Source organism: Geotrypetes seraphini, chromosome 10 (assembly GCF_902459505.1).
Source record: "Geotrypetes seraphini chromosome 10, aGeoSer1.1, whole genome shotgun sequence".
Lineage (NCBI taxonomy): Eukaryota > Metazoa > Chordata > Amphibia > Gymnophiona > Dermophiidae > Geotrypetes > Geotrypetes seraphini.
In genome coordinates this window covers 70,869,937-70,895,767 of record NC_047093.1, presented here as the reverse complement: position 1 = coordinate 70,895,767, position 25,831 = coordinate 70,869,937, and the positions used below count along the sequence as shown (strand labels likewise).

Sequence of the window (25,831 nt, the reverse complement as noted above, 5' to 3'; positions counted from 1 at the left end):
ATGTTAATAAACCAAATTAAACTGAGCAGAGGATGAAGGTGTAGCTAGATTTTGTTGTGAGGGGAAGCAGACTTTTGTAAAATAGGCACCTGCTGGTGTCAGCTGGTGTTGCACAGGTGCTGTGGCTGTGGTGGGCAATGATTAATACAGGCTGCCTCTGCTGTGTCCTGCTGATAAGGAAACAGGAAGTTACATCAGGAGGCAAGATGCAGCAGAGGTCCTGGGAGTGGCCAGAGCAGACAACCTGCCTTAACAAGTAAAAATATTCAAACTGTGACTATTACCTCAGGAACAGCACACCTCTGCTTTTGTTTGTGTGGCGACTCTACAAAGATATGGAGACCACTAATAATAATAATAACTTTATTTTTCTATACCGCCATAGTCAGGCGACTTCTAGGCGGTTTACATTGAAAGAAGGCTGGACATTCAGCGAATAACAAAAGTCTTAATACAATACAATAAGTCTAAATATAATACAATAAGTCTAAATGGAAAGCTTACATACTAATTGGAGTTCTATGGGTAAGGAATACATGAATACATGAAAGGAGCTTCTTGAGAGATATTGATTTAGGGTAACAAGAGTCAACAGACCTTACCCCAGAACCTACTTTCAAATAGGGCCAGAAACATGGTGAAATAACACAAAACCCAGCAAAATGTATGCTGAAAATTACCACACCTAACAGGCCTAAGCCACCTATGAAAAGGCAGTGCTATACAGTGGGGTACCAAGGGGGGGGAAGGAGGGGGAGGTCCGCCTCTGGTGCAGCCTTAGGGGGGTGCACAGCCAGACAGGTCCGGAAAATTCCTGGGCTGCGACGGCACTCAGCGGCATCGGTGCCCCCCCTGCCCCGCGATAGCACTCAAGTTCGGCCTCCTTCTCCCTGCATCAGCAGAACTTCAGATCGGCAACAGGTGCTCAGTCAAAAGCTTCCCCTGACTGAACTGCCTGGGCGGAAACAGGAAGCTGAGTCAGGGGAAGCTTTTGACTGAGCACCTGTTGCCGATCTGAAGTTCTGCTGATGCCAGGAGAAGGAGGCCGAACTTAAGTGCTATCGCAGGGCAGGGGGGGCGCCGATGTCGCTGAGTGCCATCGCGGAGGGGGGGCACCAATGCCGCTCAGTGCCATTGTGGAGGGGGGGCACCGATGCCACTCAGTGCCATCGCGGGAGGGGGCCTTGCCGATCTTGTTGCCAAAATCGGAAAGGTGAGGGAGAAAGATAGGCCTGTGGTGGATAGAGAGATTGAGAGAAGGGGACAGATGATAGAAGTGGGGGAAAGAGAGAGAAAGGGCAGATGATGGAAGTGGGGGGAAAGAGAGAGAAGGGGTAGATGATGGAAGTGGGGAGAAGGGGACAGATGATGGAAGTGGGGGGAGAGAAGAGGCAGATGATGGAAGTGGAGAGAAGGGGGAGAGAGAAGAGGACAGATGATGGAAGTGGGGGGGAAGAGAGAAGGGGCAGATGATGGAAGAGGAGAGAAGAGGGAGAGAGAAGAGGGCAGATGATGGAAGTGGGGGAAAGAGAGAGAAGGGGCAGATGATGGAAGTGGGGAGAGAGAGGAGGGCAGATGATGGAAGGAGGGGAGAAAGAGAGAGAAGGGGCAGATGATGGAAGTGGAGAGAAGGGGGAGAGAGAAGAGGGCAGATGATGGAAGTGGGGAGAAGGGGCAGATGATGGAAGTGGGGAGAGAGAAGACGGCAGATGATGGAAGGAGGGGGGAAGAGAGAGAAGGGGCAGATGATGGAAGTGGAGAGAAGGGGGAGAGATAAGAGGGCAGATGATGGAAGTGGGGGGGGAAGAGAGAAGGGGCAGATGATGGAAGAGGAGAGAAGAGGGAGAGAGAAGAGGGCAGATGATGGAAGTGGGGGAAAGAGAGAGAAGGGGCAGATGATGGAAGTGGGGAGAGAGAGGAGGGCAGATGATGGAAGGAGGGGAGAAAGAGAGAGAAGGGGCAGATGATGGAAGTGGAGAGAAGGGGGAGAGAGAAGAGGGCAGATGATGGAAGTGGGGAGAAGGGGCAGATGATGGAAGTGGGGGAGAGAGAAGACGGCAGATGATGGAAGTAGGGGGGAAGAGAGAGAGGGGGCAAATGATGGAAGTGGGGAGAAGGGGCAGATGATGGAAGTGGGGAGAAAGAAGAGGGCAGATGATGGAAGTGGGGGAAAGAGAGAAGGGGCAGATGATGGAAGTGGAGAGAAGGGAGAGAGAGAAGAGGGAAGAGGATGGAAGGAGGGGATAAATAAAAGGAGGGCAAATGATGGGGGGAAAAGGATTGAGTTATGGAAATACTGGAGGGGTGAGGGAAAGAGGTGACGAGCTGTAGGTAGACAGTAAAAAAGGAAATTGATGAGAGGGTACTAAGAACGTAATCTAGATGGATGCAGAAAATAAATTATGAAGGAAAATGAGGGAAGAAAGGGATTGCAGAAGAGAGGTGTGGGAGAGGGAAGGAGAGGAGAGAGATGCCAGACAATGGGGGTGAATGGAGAGATGGAAGGGGGAGGCATACAGTTTCTGGAAGGGGCATAGAAGGAGAGAAGATGCCATATAGGGGCAGAGAGATTGCAGACAGTGGAAGGAAGAGAGTAACAAGAAGACGAGGAAAGCAGAAACCAGAGAAGACAAAGGTAGAACAAAAATTTTCTATTTCTTTGTTGCTTTAGGAGACATGTGTCACTGTTTCTGTGGTGTTGCATTGTATGCAGAGTCCAGCTTCTTGCTGGTTCAATTGAACCTTTGTCTATGTATTTCTATTTTATCCCTCCTTTTACAAAACTGTGGAGCGTTTTTTAGCACCAGCCGTGGTGGTAGCAGCTCTGTTGCTCAGAATTCTATGAGCATCAGAACTGTTACCACTGTGGCTAAAATCCACACTACAGTTTTGTAAAAGAGGGAGGGGTTAGTTTGTGATGACATATTCCATACTAGGCGAAGGTATTTTATGTGTTCTGTGTGTTCGAAAGACATGGTTTTCTGTTAGGATTGACAGTGTAGGATTGATTTGTACTAGTCTGGCTTGTTTAGTTTTACAATGGGTGTATTGATATTGTACTGCTCACTTCATATGTAAGATGCTGCCTTTTCCTAGGTACTCATGTGTGACATGTGGCTTGTTACTAAAAATCATGTTTTTCGTACAGATGGGGGGGTGCCAAAAAATGATGGGCCCCGGGTGTCACGTATGCTAGGTACGCCACTGGTGCTATATTATTACATTGGGTCCTAGGGCACCAATATACCAACTACTGGGAAACTAGAACAAGCTGGACTGTTACATATTCAACACAGACACTACATGGTAGTAGAATTCTTCACCTCAGTTGCACATTCAGAACATGGATAGACCCTCATTCGATACTAAATAGGGAACCACAAAAAAACCATGCATATAAAACTGAAATGAAGACCCCCAAGAAAGCCAGACTTTATAAGTGCTGAAAATACTGGTAAAAGAGAAAAATAAATATATTTTCCTGTACTCTGCAAAATAAAAAATAATGTACATTTGGCAAAGGAAGCACAGCTCAGACTTTTAAAAATATTAAATAAAAATAAATTTTTCTTTTCTCTCTTGTCTGAGCATTTTAATTTTTTTTTTTGGACTGATCCCAGTCTCTCTTCCCGTCGTCTCCCAGATTCTTTTCCAGGCTGGCTTTTCCATTTCATCTCTTGCCTCTTTTCTTCATTTCCTTCTCTACAGCTATACGATGGGAGGGTTGGTAATGGGTGAAAGTACCTGGGGTAATAGTGGACAAGACAATGAAGCCATCGGCACAGTACGCAGCGGCCTCAAAGAAGGCGAATAGAATGCTTGGTATCATCAAGAAAGGTATTACAACTAGAACGAAATAAGTTATCCTGCCGTTGTATCGGGCGATGGTGTGCCCGCATCTGGAGTACTGCGTCCTGTATTGGTCGCAGTTCGTTAAGAAGGATATGGTGATACTCAAAAGGATCCAGAAAAGAGTGACACGATTGATAAAAGGTATGGAAAACCTTTCATATGTTGAAAGATTAGAGAAATTGGGGCTCTTTTCTCTGGAGAAGCGTAGACTTAGAGGGGACATTATAGAGACTTATAAGATCATGAAGGGCATGGAGAAAGTGGAGAGGGACAGATTCTTCAAACGTTCGAAAATTACAAGAATGAGAGGGCATTCGGAAAAATTAAAAGGGGACAGATTCAGAACCAATGCTAGGAAGTTCTTCTTGACCCAAAGGGTGGTGGACACCTGGAATGTGCTTCCAGAGGGTGTGATAGGACAGAGTACGGTTATGGGGTTCAAGAAGGGATTAGATAATTTCCTGAAGGAAAAGGCGATCGAAGGGTATAGATAGAGCATTATTATACAGGTCCTGGACCTGATGGGTCGCCGTGTGAGCAGACTGCTGGGCATGATGGACCTCTAGTCTGACCCAGTAGAGGCACTGCTTGTGTTCTTATGTTCTTATGACACTTGCTTGCCCTGTATTGGTAGCATAGAATATTGCTACACCTTGGGTTTTGGCCAGGTACTGGTGACCTGGATTGGCCAACGTAGGAACGGGCTACTGGGCTTGATGGACCATTGGTCTGACCCAGTGAGGCTATTCTTATATTCTTATGTTCTTTCATTTTATATTTTCTCCCCACTTTTCTCTTCTCTGTGTTTATCACCCTCTAGTCTTTACTCTCTTGTTTCATTTCTCATCTACCTCTCATTCCCTCTCCAGCACTCCCATAACCCATGTGGCTCTCTCCCATCTTTCATCCACTTGCTTAGTTCTCTATTCCTAGGGTTACTAGACGTCTGGATTTCCCCTGACATGTCCTTTTGAGGACATGTCCAGAGGTCCGGATGGCTTTTCCAAACCTGACACTTTGCCTGGGTTTTGAAAAGCCTCCTCTCAATCGCATTGGCAGGAGGCAATCCGTGCATGTGCATGATATCATCGCGTGGCATGTGTGGATTGCCTCCTGCCCAACCAAAGCAGGCAACAGGGGTTGGAGCTAGGGTGAGCCTGGGGTGGCGAAGGACAGGCCTGGGGTGTCCAGATTTTACAATCGTAAAATCTGGCAACCCTATCCATTCCCATCCTCTCTACTCACCCTTTTAGCCCTCATCTACTACATCATTAGACCCTATACTACATCTCACCACCTATCCCATCAGTCTCAGCTCTATCCCCATCTTTCCTTCCTTCCCTTGCCTCAAAGGCCATTCTTATATCTCTTACACTATATTCCATGTCCTATTGCCTCTCTTTCACCATCTTTCTAACCCCACTTCCACTCAACCCCTTGAGAAACTCATCCCTTTCCTCCCATCTCCAGTACTCCATCCCCTTTTCAGTCTCTATCATCCTCTCTCCAGTCTTCCAGGCCATTCACATTGTCTCATTCTTTCCCGTCCTCATTTCCCTTTCTTGTCATCCTCTCTTGTCCCTAGTGGTTTGTACAGCAGCCTGAGAACCTGGGTAATTGGGCTCAATTCCCACTGTAGCTGCTTGTGACTCTGGGCAAGTCACTTAACCCTCCATTGCCCCAAATACAAAAAAAAAATATCTATATAATGTAAACTGCTTTGATTGTAACCACAGAAAGGTGGTATATCAAGTCCCCTTATCTTTCTTACAACCTAATATAGACCCACCAATACCTAAAACTGCCACTTCGTTGATTGTCCAGCACCTCTTGTTGTAAATCACTTCGAACTATCATGGCTTTGGCAGTATATAAGAATAAAATTATTATTATTATTATTATTATTATTAAGTATTCACTATCCCTTCAAAATTCCCACTCCATGTCTTCTGCTCATAATTCTCAATCACCAAGCCTAGTCATTTTCTGCTGTTTCCCTTTTCACCTACCCCACCCCGTAAAATAGTCATATCCAACTTCTGAATCTCCTTCCTCCACCACTAATAATCTTCTGCTCTATTCCCCGTCAACTCATCATCATTTAATCCCATCCAGTTTCTGGTCCTTCCTCCAGCCACCCACACTCCCCAGCCCCATTTTCTGTTCCTTCCCCCGGCCAGCCCTACACTCACCTGTAGTCCTACCCACACACACCCCTAGCCTCATCAACCTTCTGCTCCATTCCTCTCCACTCATACCCCTAGCCCCATAAACCTTTCTCCATCTTCCTACCCTCCACCCACACCCTGTAGCCCCATCCATTTTCTGCTCATTCCCCTACCCCCTCACACTCCATCCCTCCTCAGTCCCATCTATCTTCTGTCTACTGTCTCCTATTTTATTCTCTCCCCATGTCCACAGTCATTCCCCTCTGTCTCCCTATCTCTCCTCTCAATCACCTCCCTATGTGCCCCGTCCCTATTCCCCAATATTTTCCTCATGTGATCATAGTGTCCTTTTTTAAAGTTAAATGCTATTGTATTGGAATTCCTGTGTGTACTTACTCTAGAGATTAAATCTTATCATATCACTATAAATGTTATATAGCATAGCTGCCAAGTTACTACATCTAGGAGAGAGATTTTAGGCCAGTCATGGATTTCTCAAGAATTACAAGATCTGTAACACTGATACCAATGGACAGAACAACAGACTACAAATACCACACTGCTTTGGGATGTAAGTTGAAACCCAAGACAAACCAAAATTTTTCTCTCTTGGAACTGTTCAATTTGACAGCTCCAAGCAAACTCCAGATTTATTGAAAGTAATAATTCATCCCTGGTAAAGAAGTTTCCTAATATACCACTACCTATGCTATAATTTCCTAGGTTTCCATATGTTTCATGAAGGTAATTCTTATAATAAGGAGCCTACTACAGATACTTAGGTTAGAATGCCTATTTTGAGCATATTTTATAAAGAAAAGTATAGAGTACTAGCACAAATGGCAGATAATGTGCATGCATCTAAATCACACCAGCCCTATGGCTTGAATCCAGACAGCATTGTAAAGGAGCAACATCAAGATTAATTGGATCAGTGGATCATCTGCATAGCAGAAAACACTAATACCCAAGTCCTATAAGCAGGAGACTGATGTATACAATTAAAGTAGAACCACGTGGAATGCCACAGGTAAGAGGGAACAACAAAGTGTAAAATTGAGTGTGTACTGTGAAGGAGTCAAACCACTGAACTTGATTGGAGAGAATCCCACTTCCTGAAGTGCGGTTAAAAGGGGGAAATAATCAGGAAGACAAAAGTGGCTGAGTGATATAGATAGGACTACACTGCCTATGTCAATCATACTACGAACTTGTATTGAGTTATTAAATATGTTCAACCTAGTGAGCACCACCGGGCCGGTAAATCATGCAATGATGGCAAAATGACAATTTATCCCCATCATGAAGCTTAAGGGGGAAAGCCTCAATTCTGTATGCACAATTACATTTCATATCTGCATCAGAGAGGAACTAGCAAAACCTCACCACATACACCATGCTGCAATATTAAAATTGCAAAACCTAAATGTCCAAATCCAATGCTAATGTAAAAAGGCAGTTAAGTGGACCATCAGAAAATAGAACAATAGCTTTACCAATTATTTTAAAAAAATACTATTTCAGCAGTCCAGTTAGTCCATATTTTTCATTTCAAATAAAACTTGTATCATTCATTGTAAATAGTCCACAAAGATAAAGGCACAGTTTGAAGTACATATCGTTAGCCAATTTCTTTATTTAGCTGTAAAATTTAAGGCTTCGGGGCTGTTGCTGTGTGGCTTTGTAAAACAGGCAGTTAGTTGCTTTCAGAGTCATAACAAAATTTGCAATGCATATATTTGTTGTTGTTTTGGAAGGTTTTCTTGTTTAAATAATTGATAGAGCCAGGAACTATTTTGATAGGTCCGCTTCACTGCCTTTATGCCAACATTGGTTTGGACAATAAATTTGTGCTGATGGTTAAATTCTGTTGGCTGCAATTATAAATTTTGCATCATTTCTACATCATTTTTGCAGTTTTGTAATACCTCAATTTTGCCCACTACACAAATTCAGTACCCAATTTGGTCCTAAGCAGTATTGTGTTAAATAGCAGCTGAACGGATAGGCCAGGGGTGGGCAACTCCAGTCCTTGAGGGCCAGAATCCAGTTGGGTTTTCAGGATTTCCCCAATGAATATGCATTGAAAGCAGTGCATGCAAATAGATCTCATGCACATTCATTGGGGAAATCCTGAAAACCCGACTGGATTCCGGCCTTCAAGGACTGGAGTTGCCCACCCTTGGGATAGGCCAATATTTGTTTAAGCCTAATACTTAGTCCTCTCTTATTAGAGGAATTACCCATACTACATGCTCATTTAGATACCTTCACTGTGTTAACTCTGACTTTGTGCAGTTTCATCATATAAGTTCACATGTTCTAGAGAAGAGCTGATAATCAATTTATTTACAAAAAAATTGACATACTTCTTCACACCATGTAAGCATCAAAATGGTTTAAAAATCTTTTTGACATTTGAAGTATGCAAAAGGTGGTAGCTCAGTGACTTAAAAAGTTGTGGCTTGCTGCTGGGGATTTCTTGAACTGCTCTCCAGTGCCATCCCATGTGCCTTAAATGAGTCAGGTCAATTGCTATTTGTCAAAATGGAATGATGTCCATGGCCCCGGGCCAAGTGCTGATTGCAGCAGAAGGACCCTCTGAGCTGACCCAAGCATTTAGCTTTTTTTTTCAAGAAACACGTACAGAAAGGACAGCAAACACATTGCAACAAGATGCTAACACAGCCCTATCCTATTCTGTGCCTATAATCTACCTTAGATTCTGTTCTAAAGAAACCCTTTGGAATGTCTGTGAGCTTATCATATCCTATACCTTGTTATATGTACATATCACATACAGTACATGTCTAAGTTATGAATAGGGCCTCTAAAATAACCACCACAATTACTGTTTATATGTTCATAATGATTTCCAGATGTAAATGGTTTTCTTTAACCTATGTATTCCTTATATTCTGTGTATAATATAATCAATGAGTTCCCATCCCTTTGACAGAGAATACGTTAAGTCAGAGTGATGGGTCTGGCTTATCTGAGGGGACTATCGCCTCTGGGCAAAACATGAGTCATGTCAGAAGTGATCCCTGAGCTGACAAATATTAAAAATACGAAGAGGAGTATTGGACTTTTAAGTTAATTTAAAGATTTTTTTTGCTATTAAAGAAGTTGACATTCAATTATGAAAATTAAATAGCAGACCAATGTTGAAGGTGGAGCGTAAATCTCATTGGCTATGAACAATTGAGCTTTTGACTTGCACCGCTGATATATTAAATGGTTGATAAGGGAACTTGTTGATTATGTTACATATTGATTTGGACCCAGTGATACATATTCTGTAATTATGAGCCCATATTAGACACATCTTTATAACCTGTACATACAGGATTATGGAAGCAGATAGATACACTCACACATGCAGTCCATTTGTGCATCTTAAAAAGGATAATAAAAGATTTGCCTTTAACACATAAAATTTAGTTTTGTAAATAGCTGGTCTTCATATATAGTTTTATGCTTGCAAAACTATTCAAATTCATAGATAAGGAGTGACTGCAATGCAAAAATTATAGGAAGCAGTGCAATTAAGTATGAGTATATTGCCAAACTAGTTAGGAAAAACCCTTCACAAACCCGGTTCTGCAGAAATTAAACTATACCCCAATGAGGTGTAGTAATTTATGCAAAAATTTTCCACAGGAAAAACCACATGTAGTCTTTTATTGATGGGCTTACTAGTATTTAAGGACCTTTACCAAAATGGTACAGGCTAAAATAAAAATTGAGCACGCAATTCTGCACACGTCAGCACAGCAGCTTAAATGTGTGTGGTGGTGTAGGGGGGGATGGGATGGAATAGAAAGTTTGACTTTGACACACGTAGGTTAATATTTTTATGTTATAAACCCATGAATTTCTGCATATCGATATTTAACATGTATATATATATTGTTTTCATATGTATATTTGCCTTCTTAGAGGAATGGTGTGGTAGCTGTGTTAGTCCACAATAAAATTATGTAACTCAGTCGTAGAAGGCAATTCCAAAAGCCATTTCTGCAGGTAAAACAAATATTTGAATGCATAGAAATAGACACATATAAAATTGCACATATGACCTTTACCCAATTTAAGATGAAGTGTTTCTGGAGGTAGAGTTAGGGAGGCATTTGCATGTATGCTTTTGAAAATATGTCTGTAAAGCATCCCAGAAACATATCCCTTGATAGTCAGCCAGTACTGGTGAGCATTTTGCTGACCACTGCAGCATTATTCTTAGATATTCAATGCCGGGCCCAGTCTGGGCTTCAGTACTAAATATTCTTTTTTTTGGCGGGGAGTGGGGGAGGTGACCAGATAAGCTACATCGCTTAAAAATAGGACTGCTATTTATGCAGCCTGATGTAAGTGGTTTACTTATGTAGAGCTCCACCCCAGAACACCCATCAGTTAGGCACTTTTGAATTTATTTTAGTATTTATATACCGCTTATAGCCTAAGAAGTTTATATTCAGGTATTTCTCCCTATATATCCCATTCGGCTCACAATCTGACTAATGTACATGGAGTAATGGAGTGTTAAGTGGCATTCCCAGGGTCTCAAGGAGCAGTGCTGGGCTTGAACCTGTAATCTCAGGGTGCCGAGGCTGCACCTTAACCATTAGGCCACTCCTCCATTCCATTTGGTGTTAAACGGTCATTTTCAACAGCATTTACCAATTGGTTGTCTTTGCTGAAAATGACCGTTGTTCACAGCTATCCACTCCATTTTGTGTTAAAGCAATTTAACTGGTCAGCAGCTGTTTCCAGCCAGTTAAATCATTTTGAGCATCAGCCATTTTGAGTGCAGTTTATGGCAAGTGTAACTATAAGCATGCATATTCCCTGGGATAAGTTTTCAAAATGGAATTTTCATGTTAAAAATTCACTAGTCCCTGCACAGTGTGGAGTGTGCATAAACCATTAAGAAATAAGTTTATCCCTTTCATGTGTGCAGCAATCTTTTTGCAATCTTTTTGTTTTCTTACTCGTAATCTTATTGTATTCTTACTCATAAGACCAAAGGTCCATCTAATCCAGTATCCTCTTTCCACAGTGAACAATCCAGGTCACAAGTGCCTGGTAAAAATCCAAATAGTAGCAAAATTCCATGCTACCAATCCAGGGCAAGTAGTGGCTTCCCCCATGTCTGTCTCAATAGTCTATGGACTTTTCCTCCAGGAATTTGTCCAAAACTTTTTTTAAACCAGCTACGTTAACCACTCTTACCACATCCTCTGGTAATGCATTCCAAAGCTTAACTATTCTGTCAGTGAAAAAAAAAAAATTCCTCCTATTGGTTTTAAAAGTATTTCCCTGTAACTTCGAGTGACTCCTAGTCATAGTAATTTTTGAAAGAAAAAAAAATTGATTCATTCTCATGATTTAGTAGACTTCAATCATATCTCCCTTCAACCATCTTTTTCCAAGCTGAACAGCCCTAACCTCTTTAGTCTTTCCTCATACGAGAAGAGTTCAATCCCTTTTAGGTGTTCATCCCAACAAGGAACCAGATTTCGGCATATGTATACGCCTTCCTCAGGGGATACTAAAAAAACATACAAATCATGTACAAACTAATAAAAATAATAGTGACAATAAAATATCACCTTAAGATATCATATTTAAAACATATATAAATAATATAAAGGAAAAAAAGAAAAACAGAACTAATCTGCAGGTGTGACTAATTGCTTGTTAAAAAAGAACAGCAATGCAATGTAACTTCTAAAAAGCGGAGGGGGGAAGGAGGGAGGGAGATGTGTCACTGTGGAGAGACCATGTGTTTTCATTGTCCACCTTAAATAATGAAAACGCAACTCTAAAAAAGCAAACACAAAACAACTTTAATTAGAGAAAGCCTTTGGGGATTTTAGCTACAATTGTGAGCGTTTTTGTCTCCTTAAAGATACAAGTTTGAGCACAATAGGTTGGCAACTTGTTGAAGGAGCCCGAGAGCTGGTCTCAAAGGGCGGAGAGTAACACGGGGCTGGGAGGCCCGTGTGTTGCTTACAGGCAAGGTAGGGAAGAAGGGGGGGGGGGGGTTGGTAGAGAAGAACCGTTAGAAGGAATTATATGGAAGAAGGGGAGGGGTTCGCGCCAAAAGGAGAGGCAGGGATTGGATAGTGTAGGAAAAGGGGGGCGTTTTACTTAAAGTTTTAGCACGAGCCTTGGAGGACTGAGTTCATTGCAGGTCCTCCAAGGCATATTTTTGTGTCTTACCGGAGCTTTGTCCTGGTTCGCTGATTCGGGGGTGCTGTTATGGAGTCCTCCAGTCGGGTGGATGAGCGTGGTGAGGTGGAGGACGTTGAAGTGTCTTTCTTAGCTGGGGACTCGTTCGCGGAGGAGCCGCTGGAGCAGGTTGGTGGGGGTTTGGTTGAGGAGCGTGTTCAGCCTGTCCGGCGGTCCAAGAGCGAGGCGCTGTCGGCTTTAGCCATGGCTGGTGCGGGGGTCAACCGGGGGACTCGTTCGGGGTTCCTTCCTGTGGCGGGGAAGGCCCGCCGTAAGACTAGGGCGTCGGGCAGTGAGTTGGGAGCTGTTCCGGCCGGCCGCAGTTCGTTCGAGGAGTCGGGGGGCGGGGCTTTTGCAGCGGTTGCCAGGGGTGATGGTTCGTGCAGGAACGTGCTGCACAGGGAGACGGCTGGAGACTTAGCTTCGGCGAGTGAGGCGGCTGTTGGGGGCAGGGTCATGTCTGTTGCAGCCGCTGTCTCTGAGCCCTCTTGCTCTGGGGTTTTAGGTGATAGTGCTGTCTCTACTGGGTTGCTGGCTGGGGGTCGTGGTGAGTCTTGTGGGTCTCCAGGGGTTTTTGGATTGGGTCGGGGGATGGGTGCACCTGGATTTATGCCGGTTCCCAGTGCGTCTGGTTTTATGTCCGGTACTGGTGGGGGGTCTGCTGGGACGTTCCCTGGTTTGTTTTCGGGCAGTTGGACTCCGAGTTGGGGGGCGGGTTCATGGGGAGCTAGTTCGTCGGGGGGAGGTTTGCTGCCTTCGGTTTCCCATTGGGGAGGTGGAGTGCCGGGGAACATTCCCTTGGGGATGGTGCCTGGGGCCGGTTATGGAGCGGGATGGGGAGTTCCTGTTGGTATGCCCGGGTTTTGTTTTCCTGGTCCTGCCTCTGTTTCTTGGTCTCCACAGGTTGCGTGTATCCTTCCGGGAGGACAGCTGGTGCAGACGGATGGATTGGGAGCAGCTGGCAGTCCTGGAGTTCCTGAGAGACCTGGCTCTTCTGGTACGGAGCGTGGATCGACGCTGAGGGCTGCTGCAGTTGCTGGCGGAGGCACTGCGGATTCTCTGCACAGTTCATCCCAGATGCCGGAGGTTGCTGTTCGTGGCGGCTCGGTGCTCGCTTCTGATGTTTCTTCCGTGGTGGGGACTGCTGGCCAAGGCGTCTCTGGAGGGTCTGCTGGAGTTCCGGGAGCTTCTACTACAGGTACTAAGGCGCCTGCTCAGGTTGCTGGTGGGGGGAAGGCGCGGCGTAAGGAACGCAGGCGACGGCATAGGGGTTCGTCTTCCTCGTTGTCTGGGTCTTCTTCGTCGGGCTCGTCGTCTGCCTCTTCTGTGGAAGCAGGGCCTACAGGAGGTGTAGACTCTGCTGGTGCGGGTAGCGGGGAGGCATCTACAGGGGAAGTCCGGGGTGCGCCGGCTCTAGTGGCACTTACTGAATTGTGGGAAAAGGTTCCTCGGGACTTGCGGCGGAAAATTCGCCGGCGGTCCTGCTTGGATATTTTTCGCCTCATGGAGGGTAGAGCCCATAGGAAGAGGCATAGGAAATCTAAGCGGGACGGGAAGGAGGTTAAACCCTTTCCAGTTGCTCGTTCCATTATTAATTGGATACGTGCTTTTTTACGGTTAGCGAGTGTGTGGGGTCGTGCTAATCCACAGGATGCCGGTTTATTGTTGTCCTATGCGGATTCGATTTTGGATTCCTATCAGCGCTTCGGCGGGTGGGCTTGGTTGAACTATGACGAAGCCTTCAGGGACAAAATGGAAGAAAATAGTTTCATGTCTTGGGGTTCTCAGGATGTGAATCTATGGCTTACCCATATGGCTTCCAAATCTATATCGGGGGCGCCGGTGCGGACTTTTGGGAGTCCTGGGAGTGTTCGGCCCTTTCGCGGGGGGTCGGGGGGGAGTCCTTCAGCAGGTTCCGACGTGTGTTGGAAATTTAATAAATCCAACTGTCCCTTCTCCGACTGTAAATTTCGTCACGCCTGCTCCATCTGTGGTCAATCGCATGCGGCCGTTAAATGTCCTAAACGGGTCGGTGGAGCAGCTGCGGGAGTTGCGAAGTGATGTTTCGGTTGCGGTGCCTACTCCGATTCGGGTTGGAGCTATGCGCCCGTGGTTGCACAGTTATAGTCGACGGAGGGTGGCGGATATTTTGGAGGCAGGGTTTACAGAAGGTTTTGATATTCCTTTTTTGGGGGAGGTGTCGGCGGCGCGGGTTCAAAACTCATCTTCGGTGTCCATTTTACGTGGTATTGTGTGGGATAAGTTGTCTGCTGAGATTCGATTGGGGCGCATTGCGGGTCCTTATCGTGTTCCCCCTTTTTCCAGCATGAAGATTTCGCCTCTGGCAGTGATTCCTAAGAAAGTGCCGGGGCAGTATCGTCTCATTCATAACCTGTCTCGGCCTGTTGATCGGTCGGTTAATGACGGTATTCCCAAAGATCTTTGCACTGTGCGGTATGCCTCTTTGGATAGTGCATTGAGGCTTATTGTCTCTGTCGGATGTGGTGCTTTGCTGGCAAAGGTGGATATCGAATCGGCATTCCGATTGCTACCCATTCATCCGCGGGCTTACCCGTTATTGGGTTTTCGTTTTGACGGTTTGTATTTTTATGACTGGTGTTTGCCCATGGGCTGTTCCATTTCGTGTGCTTACTTCGAAATGTTCAGTTCATTCTTGCATTGGGTCTTAGTTCAGCAGGTGGGTGTTGACTCAGTTGTACATTATCTGGATGACTTCTTGTTTATTGGTGAAGGGAGTAGTGGGGTTTGTGAGCGTCTTAAGCAGGTTTTTGAGGATTTGGCGGAGGATTTTGGTGTGCCTTTAGCTCGTGACAAATCGGAGGGGCCGGTTACTTCTTTGGTGTTTTTGGGGATAGAGTTGGACACAGAGGCGTTAGTGACGCGGCTGCCTGTGTTAAAAGTTCATCAATTGCTCGGACTCATTGAGCAGGTGATTCATGCTCCTAAATCTACCTTGCATACGATTCAGTCTTTGTTGGGGTCTCTTAATTTTGCCTGTCGAGTTCTTCCTATGGGGAGGGCTTTTTCACGTCGGTTGGCAGCTTCAACGGCAGGGGTACGGGATCATCATCATTTTTTGCGTCTCCCTGTGGGGGTCCGTGCCGATTTGCGTATGTGGTCAGTTTTTCTTCGGGATTTTAATGGGACTGTGCCGATGCTGGCACCTGAGATTTCTAGTGTTGACCTTGAGCTGTTTTCAGATGCGGCAGGGGGTGTTGGTTTCGGTCTGTATTGCAATGGAGACTGGTGTGCGGAGCGTTGGCCTGAGGAGTGGGTGCGGGCCAGCGTTACAAAGAATATTACCTTGTTGGAATTGTTCCCACTCATAGTGGCTTGTGAGCTCTGGGAGGGTATTTTGCGTAATAGACGGGTGGTGTTTTGGTGTGACAATTTGGGAGTTGTGGAGGTCGTTAATCGTCAGGCGGCGCGCTGTTTGGCGGTGAATGCGCTCATGCGGGAGTTGGTTTTGCGCTGTTTGCGGTTGAATTTGTTTGTTCGTGCTCGCCATGTTCCGGGTTTGCAAAATGGCATTGCTGATGCTTTGTCTCGTTTCAATTTTTTGCAGTTTCGTCGGCTGGCGCCAGGAGCTCGAGCAGACGGTTCACGGATGCCAGCGCGTTTGTGGAGCCTGGTCGGGAAGGAGTCTGGACGATGCTCCGTATGTCTGTAGCATCTTCTACGTGGTCACGCTATTCAGCGGGGTTTCGGGCGGTAGCAGCTTTCTTAGCTGATAGGGGTTGGTGTCCGGGAGATGTGGCCGAATCCTTATTGGAGGATTTCGTGCTGTCTTCTTTTCGGGAGCGGGTTTCTCGGGGTGTTGTGCGTGGTCAATTGGCGGGTTTTTCTTTTTTCTGCAGGGCCTTGGGTTGGGCTTGCCCAGTATCTAGTTTTTTGGTCCAACGGTTGCTACGGGCATTAGGTCGCGTTCTTCCTCAGCAGCGTGACTCGAGGTTGCCTGTTACTCATGAGTTACTTTTACGTCTGTTGGCGGTATTGCCTGAGGTTGCCACCTCGCCTTTTGAGGCCTGTTTATTTCAGGCGGCTTTTTCCATTGCCTTTTTTGGTGCCTTACGGGTTAGTGAGTTAGTCGTAGGTCCGGCTTCTGGTGGAGTCCCACGGGGACTTCGGATTCAGCATGTGGCTTTGCAGGATTCGGTGTTACGGCTGCATATTGTTAGCTCTAAGACTGATCAGTGTGGTGTTGGGCATTGGGTGGTGCTGCATGCTGTGTCTGGCTGTTTGTCTTGTCCGGTTTTTCGGATGCGTTGTTACTTAGCCATTCGACCCTCTATCACTCAGATATTGTTTGTACATGCTGATGGCGCCCCTCTGACGCGTTACCAGTTTCGGGCTGTACTCAATTTAGTGTTGGTGCGTTGTGGTATGAATCCGGCTGATTTCGGAACTCATTCCTTCAGGATTGGTGCTGCCACGAGTGCTAATAGGGCTGGTATGTCTGGGGAGGGCATCCAGAGATTGGGGCGGTGGGTTTCAAATGCCTTTCGGGGTTATATTCGTCGTGAGGGTGCAGGTGCTGGGGGCCTTGTTGCGCGAGGTTCTCAGTAATGGGATTTTCATAAAGGCCCATTGGCAGGGGGTTTGATTTGTTTTGTTTTATTCTCTTTTCAGCTCCCAGTTCCCGTTCCTATTCTATGTGGATCGTGGGCCATTCTTTCATCCACTGGGCTAGCGAACGTGCAGGTATCCGCCCAGGTGGTCGTCATCTCGGACTGGGGCATTTGGGACTTCGTGTTTCCTGGTGGGGACAACGTGGGATGCGTTGGAGTCAGCTGTTGGTCTTGTTGACTGATCTGCGATCCCGGACTAGTCATCCTGACATACTGCTGATCCATTTGGGGGGTAATGATGTGGATGCCTGGACGGGAAAGGACTTGGTCAATAGGATCAAGGATGATCTGCGGGTGGTGTGGGATTGGTTCCCGGGGGTGTTGATCGTATGGTCTGACATTGTGCCTCGTCCAAGTCGTATAGCGTCCCGACGTTGGACGAGGGGCCTGGCCAAGCTTAACAGACAAGTTGGGAAATGGGTGGTTGGTCATGGAGGGTGGCAGATACTGCATGATTGGGTTGATGTTAATTGTTTTGGTTTGTTTCATACAGATGGGGTTCACTTGTCGGATGTGGGGTGGGACCTTTTGCTGGATGATTTTGCGTCCAGTTGTGAGAGGTTCCTCAGTGTTCGGTAGTAGTCGCTGCTCTTTTGGGGGAGGGCCTGTTTGTACAGGCCTGTGGCGGGTCTCCCGAGCTACTGGATGCTGGGGCTCATCCGGCGATGAGCGGTGGGCCGGCTGGGAGCCGTGCCTTGGGGACAGGTGACCCGGGTTAAAGGGGCATGAGGTCATGCCACCCCTCAGACACTTGCTGTTGGTGGCGGGGTCGGGAGAAAAGATACTGTGACACAGGGTAGCTCGGGAGGAGCTTGCTGAGGTTCATTGTTAATTAAGGTTCAATGTGTTAAGGATGTTAATTTATGCAAATGTATTTATGGGTTAATGTGATATAATAAAGAGCTGCGGCTATTTACCACAATAAGATGTGTTGTTTTATTAATATGGGGTAGGGAAAGGAGGGAGAATGACAACATGATGGGACTATCCAGATCCCGATGTTAGAAGGAGCCCGAGAGCTGGTCTCAAAGGGCGGAGAGTAACACGGGGCTGGGAGGCCCGTGTGTTGCTTGCAGGCAAGGTAGGGAAGAAGGGGGGGGGGGGTTGGTAGAGAAGAACCGTTAGAAGGAATTATATGGAAGAAGGGGAGGGGTTCGCGCCAAAAGGAGAGGCAGGGATTGGATAGTGTAGGAAAAGGGGGGCGTTTTACTTAAAGTTTTAGCACGAGCCTTGGAGGACTGAGTTCATTGCAGGTCCTCCAAGGCATATTTTTGTCCCGCCCTCCCTCCCTTTGGTGAACTTCGTGGTGTGTGAGGCGGGTCTCCCGAGCTACTGGGTGCTGGGGCTCATCCGGCGATGAGCGGTGGGCCGGCTGGGAGCCGTGCCTTGGGGTCAGGTGACCCGGGTTAAAGGGGCATGAGGTCATGCCACCCCTCAGACACTTGCTGTTGGTGGCGGGGTCGGGGGCAAAGATACTGTGACACAGGGTAGCTCGGGAGGAGCTTGCTGAGGTTCATTGTTAATTAAGGTTCAATGTGTTAAGGATGTTAATTTATGCAAATGTATTTATGGGTTAATGTGATATAATAAAGAGCTGCGGCTATTTACCACAATAAGATGTGTTGTTTTATTAATATGGGGTAGGGAAAGGAGGGAGAATGACAACATGATGGGACTATCCAGATCCCGATGTTATGATTTATCGTGCTGATCATTTTTTTACGTCTGTTATATATTTTATTTCATATTATCAGTTCTTACTTTGAGTAACTTTTCATCATTCATTTATGTGTTCTAATATATTTACTTTAATAGTGCTTCGATTTTTAATACATTTTATGTGATATTATATTATTATTGATTTATATATGTTTTAAGTGTGATATCTTAATGTGATATTTTGTCATCATTATTAGTTTGTACTTGATTTGTATGTTTTTTTTTGGTGTCCCCTGAGGAAGGCATATACATATGCTGAAACCTGAATCCTTGTTGGGACACAGCATTTAAGGAATAAAGATACTGTTGGTTGAAAGGACATCTCTCTTGCCTTTTGTGTTGTTCTGTTTCCATAGGAAGGCAAGGTGTTCTCTGTTTGTCTGCATCTCCCCTCTCCTATATAGATTCCAGGTTAGTTTTCTCTGCCAAGATAAACAACCACAAAAGGAACAAGAAAACTCCTAAGTATACAAAAAACAAACATACAGAGTAGGAATAAGGTAATGGTCTTTCATAAAACTAAACTGGGGCCCAGCATAAAGAAACAGTCACAATGTTTATTGAAGGAAGTCAAAACAGATGACATAGAACCGTGTTTTCGCCTGTATCATGACATTATTGAATCTCACTGCTAAGCTATGGCATGTGGCGTATGATTTCAAGTCTCTCAAATTTACTGCTAATACTTGCCATAGTACTTGTGCCATTGAGAGATAATGAAGGGCATAGACTTAGTAGATAAAGAGGGCACTTTCTAAAGTTAAAAGGGGATAGAATCCGTAGAAACGTAAGGAAGTTCTTCTTCACCCAGAGAGTGGTAAAAAACTGGAACGCTCTTCTGGAGGCTATTATAGGGAAAAACACCCTCCAGGGATTCAAGACAAAGTTAGACAAGTTCCTGCTGAACCAAAACGTACGCAGGTAAGGCTAGTCTCAGTCAGGGCACTGGGCTTTGACCTAAGGGCCGCCGCGTGAGCGGACTGCTTGGCTCGATGGACCACTGATCTGACCCAGCAGCGGCAATTCTTATGTTCTTAAATTCATCTTAGTCAAACCTGTGGTCTCTATCTAATGGGCAATATGCCTGTACCTTTCTGCTACACATTTTTGTTCTCCAACTAATTGCTTTGCATTTGAAGATCTTTTTCTCTTCATGCACAGAATAATAACTAGGCACTGAAACCAATTAATGGTATTCCAGTATTTTCTTCTCCATGCAAGAAAGCCAGACATCATGGCACTTTATAAACAGTTGGAATTGGAATGTCCCAGACGATCATAACCTCTTCATTTTCCATAATCCTTTTAGGGTCATGATCCCTATGTTTGTCCCGATATAGCAATGTTGCTATGTTTACAAAAGCCTCTATTTTTGTAAGAGGGTTTTGTTACTATATATACTGCAGCCTTTCTGAAGATAAACATAAGAGTGGCATAATGATCATGCCATCCTTTCCATCACCTATAGGAAATAATTTAACCATTATGTGGTCCTGGGAAATTCAAATATTTATATTTTCATGGCACTGCACTCTCTTCAGAGACTTATATTTTGTTATCTACTGTTTTGCACTATTTTCTTTTGTTTGATAGCAATTAATTGTTTCCTTTCACTTTCACTTTTCCTTCTTACAGTCAGAAACTATTTTATGGATCTGTTATTTTCAATATCAAGTCTATGGGCCCTATGTAGAGCCTTGCCCATTTTACTAACCCTAAGCATTTCTGTTGGCTGAAAAGATTAAAATGGATCATCTATATTCTTCTGGATCTACCAGACCAATGCTTTCCTTCCTCACACAGAGGATTCCATCACCAAGATCAACAGAAAGTCAGTGGTTACAATGCAGTCCACTGAGACCGCAATCACAACTATATAGATCACCCATCACATGACAACTGTCCATGTGGCAATGCAGACAAATCATTTCAAAAATAGAGGCAATATTAATGGGCATCACAAAAATCACGAGCTGCATGGTTAACATGCTTCAGTTCATGTTTTCCTCACTTGACTGCTGGTCGCTTGACCTTTGGCCTCAAAGGGTACTAAAGTATGTACTAGAGTGGTACTCTACTAATAAAGTTACCACCTAGCTCCATTTTCCTCCCCTGATAGACTAATCCAGTTCTAGGAGGTCATGGAGTCCTTAGGGAAATCAGACCTGCAAGACCTCTCTGCATGTGATAAAATCAGGCCTAAATTAGCCTGTCATGGGAACATTGGAGCCAGCTAGCAATATTACATTCTCTGCCATATCTTAAAAGCAAGGGTCTCAAATACCAGTTCCTGGTTTTGCTTTGTGAGGTTCGTTTGGAATTATGTGTTATCTTTTTCCTGGGTTATTTTACATGCAGCTTGTCCTATTAATTGCTGAGCTGTTAGCACTGCAAATTCACTAAAGAATTTGGAATTGAAATAACAGTGCATTTTCTACTTATGTAATAATAAAAATAATAATCAGTTTATATATCGCAAGGCCGTAAAGTTCTATGCGGTTTACAATAGTTAAAAAACAAAACAAAACAATAAAAGAAGTTGAATAGAACTAAAAAAAAGTTCAAAGCCAATAATTAGAGACACTAAAATGATCAAAATAGCGCATAATAAAAATTTTTACGAATTAGTTGCATAAATACTTCAAAAACAGATATGTTTTTAGATGTCTCCTAAATTCCCCATAAGTGTCAGTAAGCAAAAGCAATTGTTCTAAATCCTTACCCCATAACGCTGCTTGATATGAAAAAAGATTTTGATGATGTTTTTTAAGTTTACATCCTCTAACAGGCAGAAAACCAAAATTCTGATGTGAGTTTCTCTTATGTCTGTTGGTTGCAAAAGAGAAAAGCTCAATTATATATTTGGGAGCTAAACCAAACAAAGCCTTAAAACAGAAGCAACCAAACTTAAACTTCACCTGCGCCTCCACTGGCAGCCAATGCAGTATCCGATAGGAGGGTGACTGCCACATTTTGTACTATTCACAATCATTGCATATTTTTCTGGGAAATTGCCAAATAGGCAGTAATCAAGCTGGCTTAATATAAGAGACTGTACCAAAACTCTAAATGATATAACATCAAAATACGCCCTAACGGACCAAAGTTTCCAAAGAGTAAAGAAACCCTTTCTGACCAGAATCCACCTGGTTCTTCATAGTCAAGCCCTGGTCCAGTATTATTCCCAAAACCTTAATGGTAGATTGAATAGGATAGCTGAATTTATTTATATGCAATGATGTTTTAGTATCAAACGGGCGCGGTGAAGCTACAAAAAACTTCGTTTTTTCAGAGTTAAGCTTCAGTCTAAATTCAGTCATCCATTGCTCCATTAGACCTAATACTTCTGTTGCTTCCCTGTCTCCCAGGCACTAAATGGAAGTTCGTGGTCTGCTGCCCACATACAAAGTGTGTAGCTGATCTCTGCCAATCTTGCCCATCCTTGATTGGTCAAGAAGCATGTAAAACCGGCTGAAATTATAGTGTGTCCTGTTTATAGAGGAGTTTTGCATTACACAGACATAGGAGATGTTCTTTGCAAGACAGCTGTCACCTTTTACAAAATCTGATTTAAATTAGGGAAGCCTCAAGAGCCTGAAATCATGCGGGGTTATAGAAGACAATAACTCAACAGAGAGATTTCAGGGCTCACGCTTATATCTCATTATTCAGAATTTAATTGATGAACCTGTCCATAGAAAAGATTTGCCTGCGCTGATTATGCTGCTCATTGTTACACACATGTCTGAAAAACAATTGGTATAAATTTATAGGAGACCCCCCCCATAAAAAAATTGAAAATTTGTTCAGATCTGGAATTTCCTATTCTTACACCCTGATGAGGTCATGCCATTAAGCAAAAGTAGTGTCCTAGTGATATGAAACCTCTATTAAGTGTTATTGCAATTGAAAGCAACACATTGCAGTGGTGCAGGAAAGGAGACTCTGATACCACCACCACCACCCCCCTCCCCCCCAAAAAAAAAATCCAATCCAATCCTTAGTCTTATATACTGGATCATTCTCAAAAGGGACTCGAACCGGTTAACAAAATTTAACTCAAAGGAACATTAGAGAAAAATAATTGGACAGGAAAATTCATCTATTGCCATCTTTCAATTGTCAGCTAAAAATTTCTCAAACAGATACGTCTTCAGAGTTTTTCTAAAACATATCAGAGAAGAAAGAAGTCTGAAACAAGTGTGAAAAAAGGAGGGTTGTGTGGATTGTCCTAAAATGCAATGAAAAGAAAAACATTCTGCCTAAACTAGAAGAAGCCCCTTAGCCTTATAGGACAACCTCACAGCCCCCAAAGCGTGGAAATAATTTTTTTTTTAAACCCAGTTATAATGAATATTGCAGCATAGCATTATTCGTCACAGTAAATGTAAATGTCTTTATCTGAAACATCCAGTTGATTCATTGTGCTCATATAGCTGTAGAAACCTATACGGTATCAAACTCAGTGGGGGATTTTTTTTTTCTCTCTTATTCAAAATTTCATCCAGATCCAAATATGCGATGCATACTATAAGGCACATCTACAGCCAGCCATTGAGCATAATTTTATATAAGAAAAATATCTTCCAAGTGGCATATCTAATATGGGTAAAAGAAAACTAACATCTTCCTGACTGACCTAAACATGAATCGCTATCGCAGGGCTACTGATATATTTATTCTGTATTATGAACAGGCATGGAACTTTATAAAGAGTCGTAAGAATGGCTATTCAGTTTATTAACATTAAATCTTCCTATAAAAGTACAGGTCTTTATTTGATATGTTCGCTTCAACAACCTTCCCAGAAGAGCAAATAAAGATATATTATGCTAGTAAAAAGATATGATGGGAAGATTTCTTACACTTTCCACGGTGAAAACTTACAGGGAACGCATTACCCCAGCACCTGTCTATAAACCCTACATGAAGCGTTCATTTAGAATGCCATAACCAGATAGCACTGGTAGCACTCAAATAATCAAAAATTATTAATCTTTTTGCCTTGTGTGCTAGTACTTGATGCGTAGAGATTAGGCTGTTTCATGTTAATCATTTCCCCTGTCCTTTCATCCTTGAAAGATGATTATGAACCACCCTAGGACATTTTTGTGGCACAAGTCTTTTATAGGGTGATGGGTGAGACATTAGGTTACATACAGCAGAAAGGTGAAAGCTTTTCATTAGCGAGGTGTGCCACCCGGAGCAGGGCTGGTGCGATGCTGACTCTTTTGTTCTCAGAGACCACAGGTTCTGAATTCCGTCAAGGCTGGGGTGAATTTATTGAGCACGACGTTGACTCTCTGAATGCTTGGGGCTTTACATTTGCACCTGTTGTTGGCGTGGCAATGGTGGCCTGGTGACGTGAGGTCACCTAGAATAGGAAAGAAGTAAATTCAGAGGAAAAAAAAGACAGGTGGAAAACGGAGAACAATAATAAAATATCTTCACTGCCAAAAACCCAGCAAGAGGTTAAATACACTGCTAGTAGCTTGAAAGCAGAGGCAAATGAAGAAAGAGGAATGAGATTTGGGAAGAGCTTTGTTTTGTATTTTCATTTCCATCGACTGAAATAGTGAAGCTTGGGGAGGGAAGAAGGGGGGAGGAATCCTAAATCCGGGAAAGGATAATTTTTTTCCCTCCTTATGCAAAGTGACACACAGACTAGGGTTGCTTCTAAATGCGGTTGTACTTTCACTTATGGAAATTCATTTTTCCTTGCCTGCTTTAACAAAGAAACCAATATATGTTCTCTTGAACGGGGTTAGACCTCAATTATTTTAAAACCACTGCGTCCCAGAGCAGCAACATTAGCTGCCGGCATTACAGAACTGTACCAATGCTACCCCCTTGTGATCATAACCTATGAATCTACTACAACTCCCTGTGTTTCACTTTAGAGGCAGAAGAGAGCTAGAGCTCAAGCAAACAGGCTTTGTAAAACAAGCCAATATCCTAGTTAGCTACTTCTGTTAGCCAAAAATAGCTTCCATTTCAAGTTCTTACTACTGTACATTTGGAAAAAATTAATGTACAAGTTTTCATCTTAGTTTGTAAACAAATGAGAAGGAAAATGCTTCACAATATAGAAAATAGGGAACTCTATAAGACATCAACAATAATATTACAAGAAAGCGTTGAAAAAAATAAAAAAAGTGAGCTACCTGATTGGTCTGTAATAGATCAGATGATGTCATGAATGTAATCTCATAGCCATTTAAATCAGCAAAGCTATGTACCATTGTTTTTACGTAGTACAATAAAATGTAAGCGGGAATGCTGAATTAAAATGTTATGAAATATTACGATTGCCATGTTAGTTCAGTACTTTCAAAAGCTCATCACTAATAGGTAAAAGTGAATCGATTTTTTTACTCTTTCAAAAATGACAAAGACTAGGGGGCACTCAATGAAGTTACATGGCAATATCTTTAAAATAAATAGGAGGAAATATTTTTTCACTCAAAGAATAGATAAGCTCTGGAACTCATTACCAGTGGAGATGGTAAAAAGCAGTTAGTGTTGCTGGGTTTAAAAAAAAGGTTTAGATAAGTTCGTGGAGGAAAAGTCCATAGTCTGCTATTGAGAAAGACATGGGATCAGTATCATGGAATGTTACTACTATTTGGATTTCTGCCAGTTATTTGTGGCCTGGCCTGGCCGCTGTAAAACAGGGTACTAGGCTAGATGGATTTGGTCTGACCCAGTATGGCTGCTCTTATGTTAGCTATGAATGTATTCCAATCAAAAAGCTCCATCTCTAGCTTCTGGGGATTATTAGATAAGCAATTTGACAGTGTAGAACAGCATTTTAATTGTTCAGAGAGGCACTAATAAAATTTTCCCTGGGGTACACATGTGTAAAAGTGAGAAAAGTGAGCACTAGGAAAGCATATGTAGCACCTAGATAAATGTGATATTCCCAGGGTGGAGAATAAGCAGATTTGGGGTGGTGTGAGAACTGATTCGTAAGCAATGATTCTTATTGGCATATACACACACAGTTACTCTGTCTTAGATCAGGTTTAACTTTATGTAGGAGGTTTCAGGGAAGTGATTTTATGCATATGCTGTCTTTCAAAATTAAATATAAAACATACCAGTATGTGCCTTTCCTGCCTGACAGCCCAATATACAATCATTTCTTGACCTTCATTTGAACATATTTCCTGTGGGAATGAGAGTTTGAGCATCCGGGGGGGGGGGGGG

At 43.7% G+C, this 25,831-nt stretch overlaps 1 protein-coding gene and 1 long non-coding RNA gene across 2 annotated transcripts in view; one reads left to right on the top strand and one right to left on the bottom strand.

Moving 5' to 3' along the window:
* Nucleotides 1-12,284: 12,284 nt before the first annotated feature.
* Nucleotides 12,285-17,482, top strand: LOC117368531. Its single transcript, XM_033962270.1, has 3 exons — nt 12,285-12,383; nt 13,158-13,452; nt 16,905-17,482. The coding sequence occupies exons 1-3, from the start codon at nt 12,285-12,287 to the stop codon at nt 17,480-17,482; spliced, it is 972 nt and encodes a 323-aa protein (XP_033818161.1).
* A 5,931-nt stretch (nt 17,483-23,413) lies between these two features.
* Nucleotides 23,414-25,831, bottom strand: part of LOC117368688 — a 38,038-nt gene continuing 35,620 nt past the window's right edge. Inside the window, exon 3 of the long non-coding RNA XR_004540972.1 lies at nt 23,414-23,996. This is a non-coding gene — a long non-coding RNA (uncharacterized LOC117368688). The remainder of the gene's footprint in view (nt 23,997-25,831) is intronic.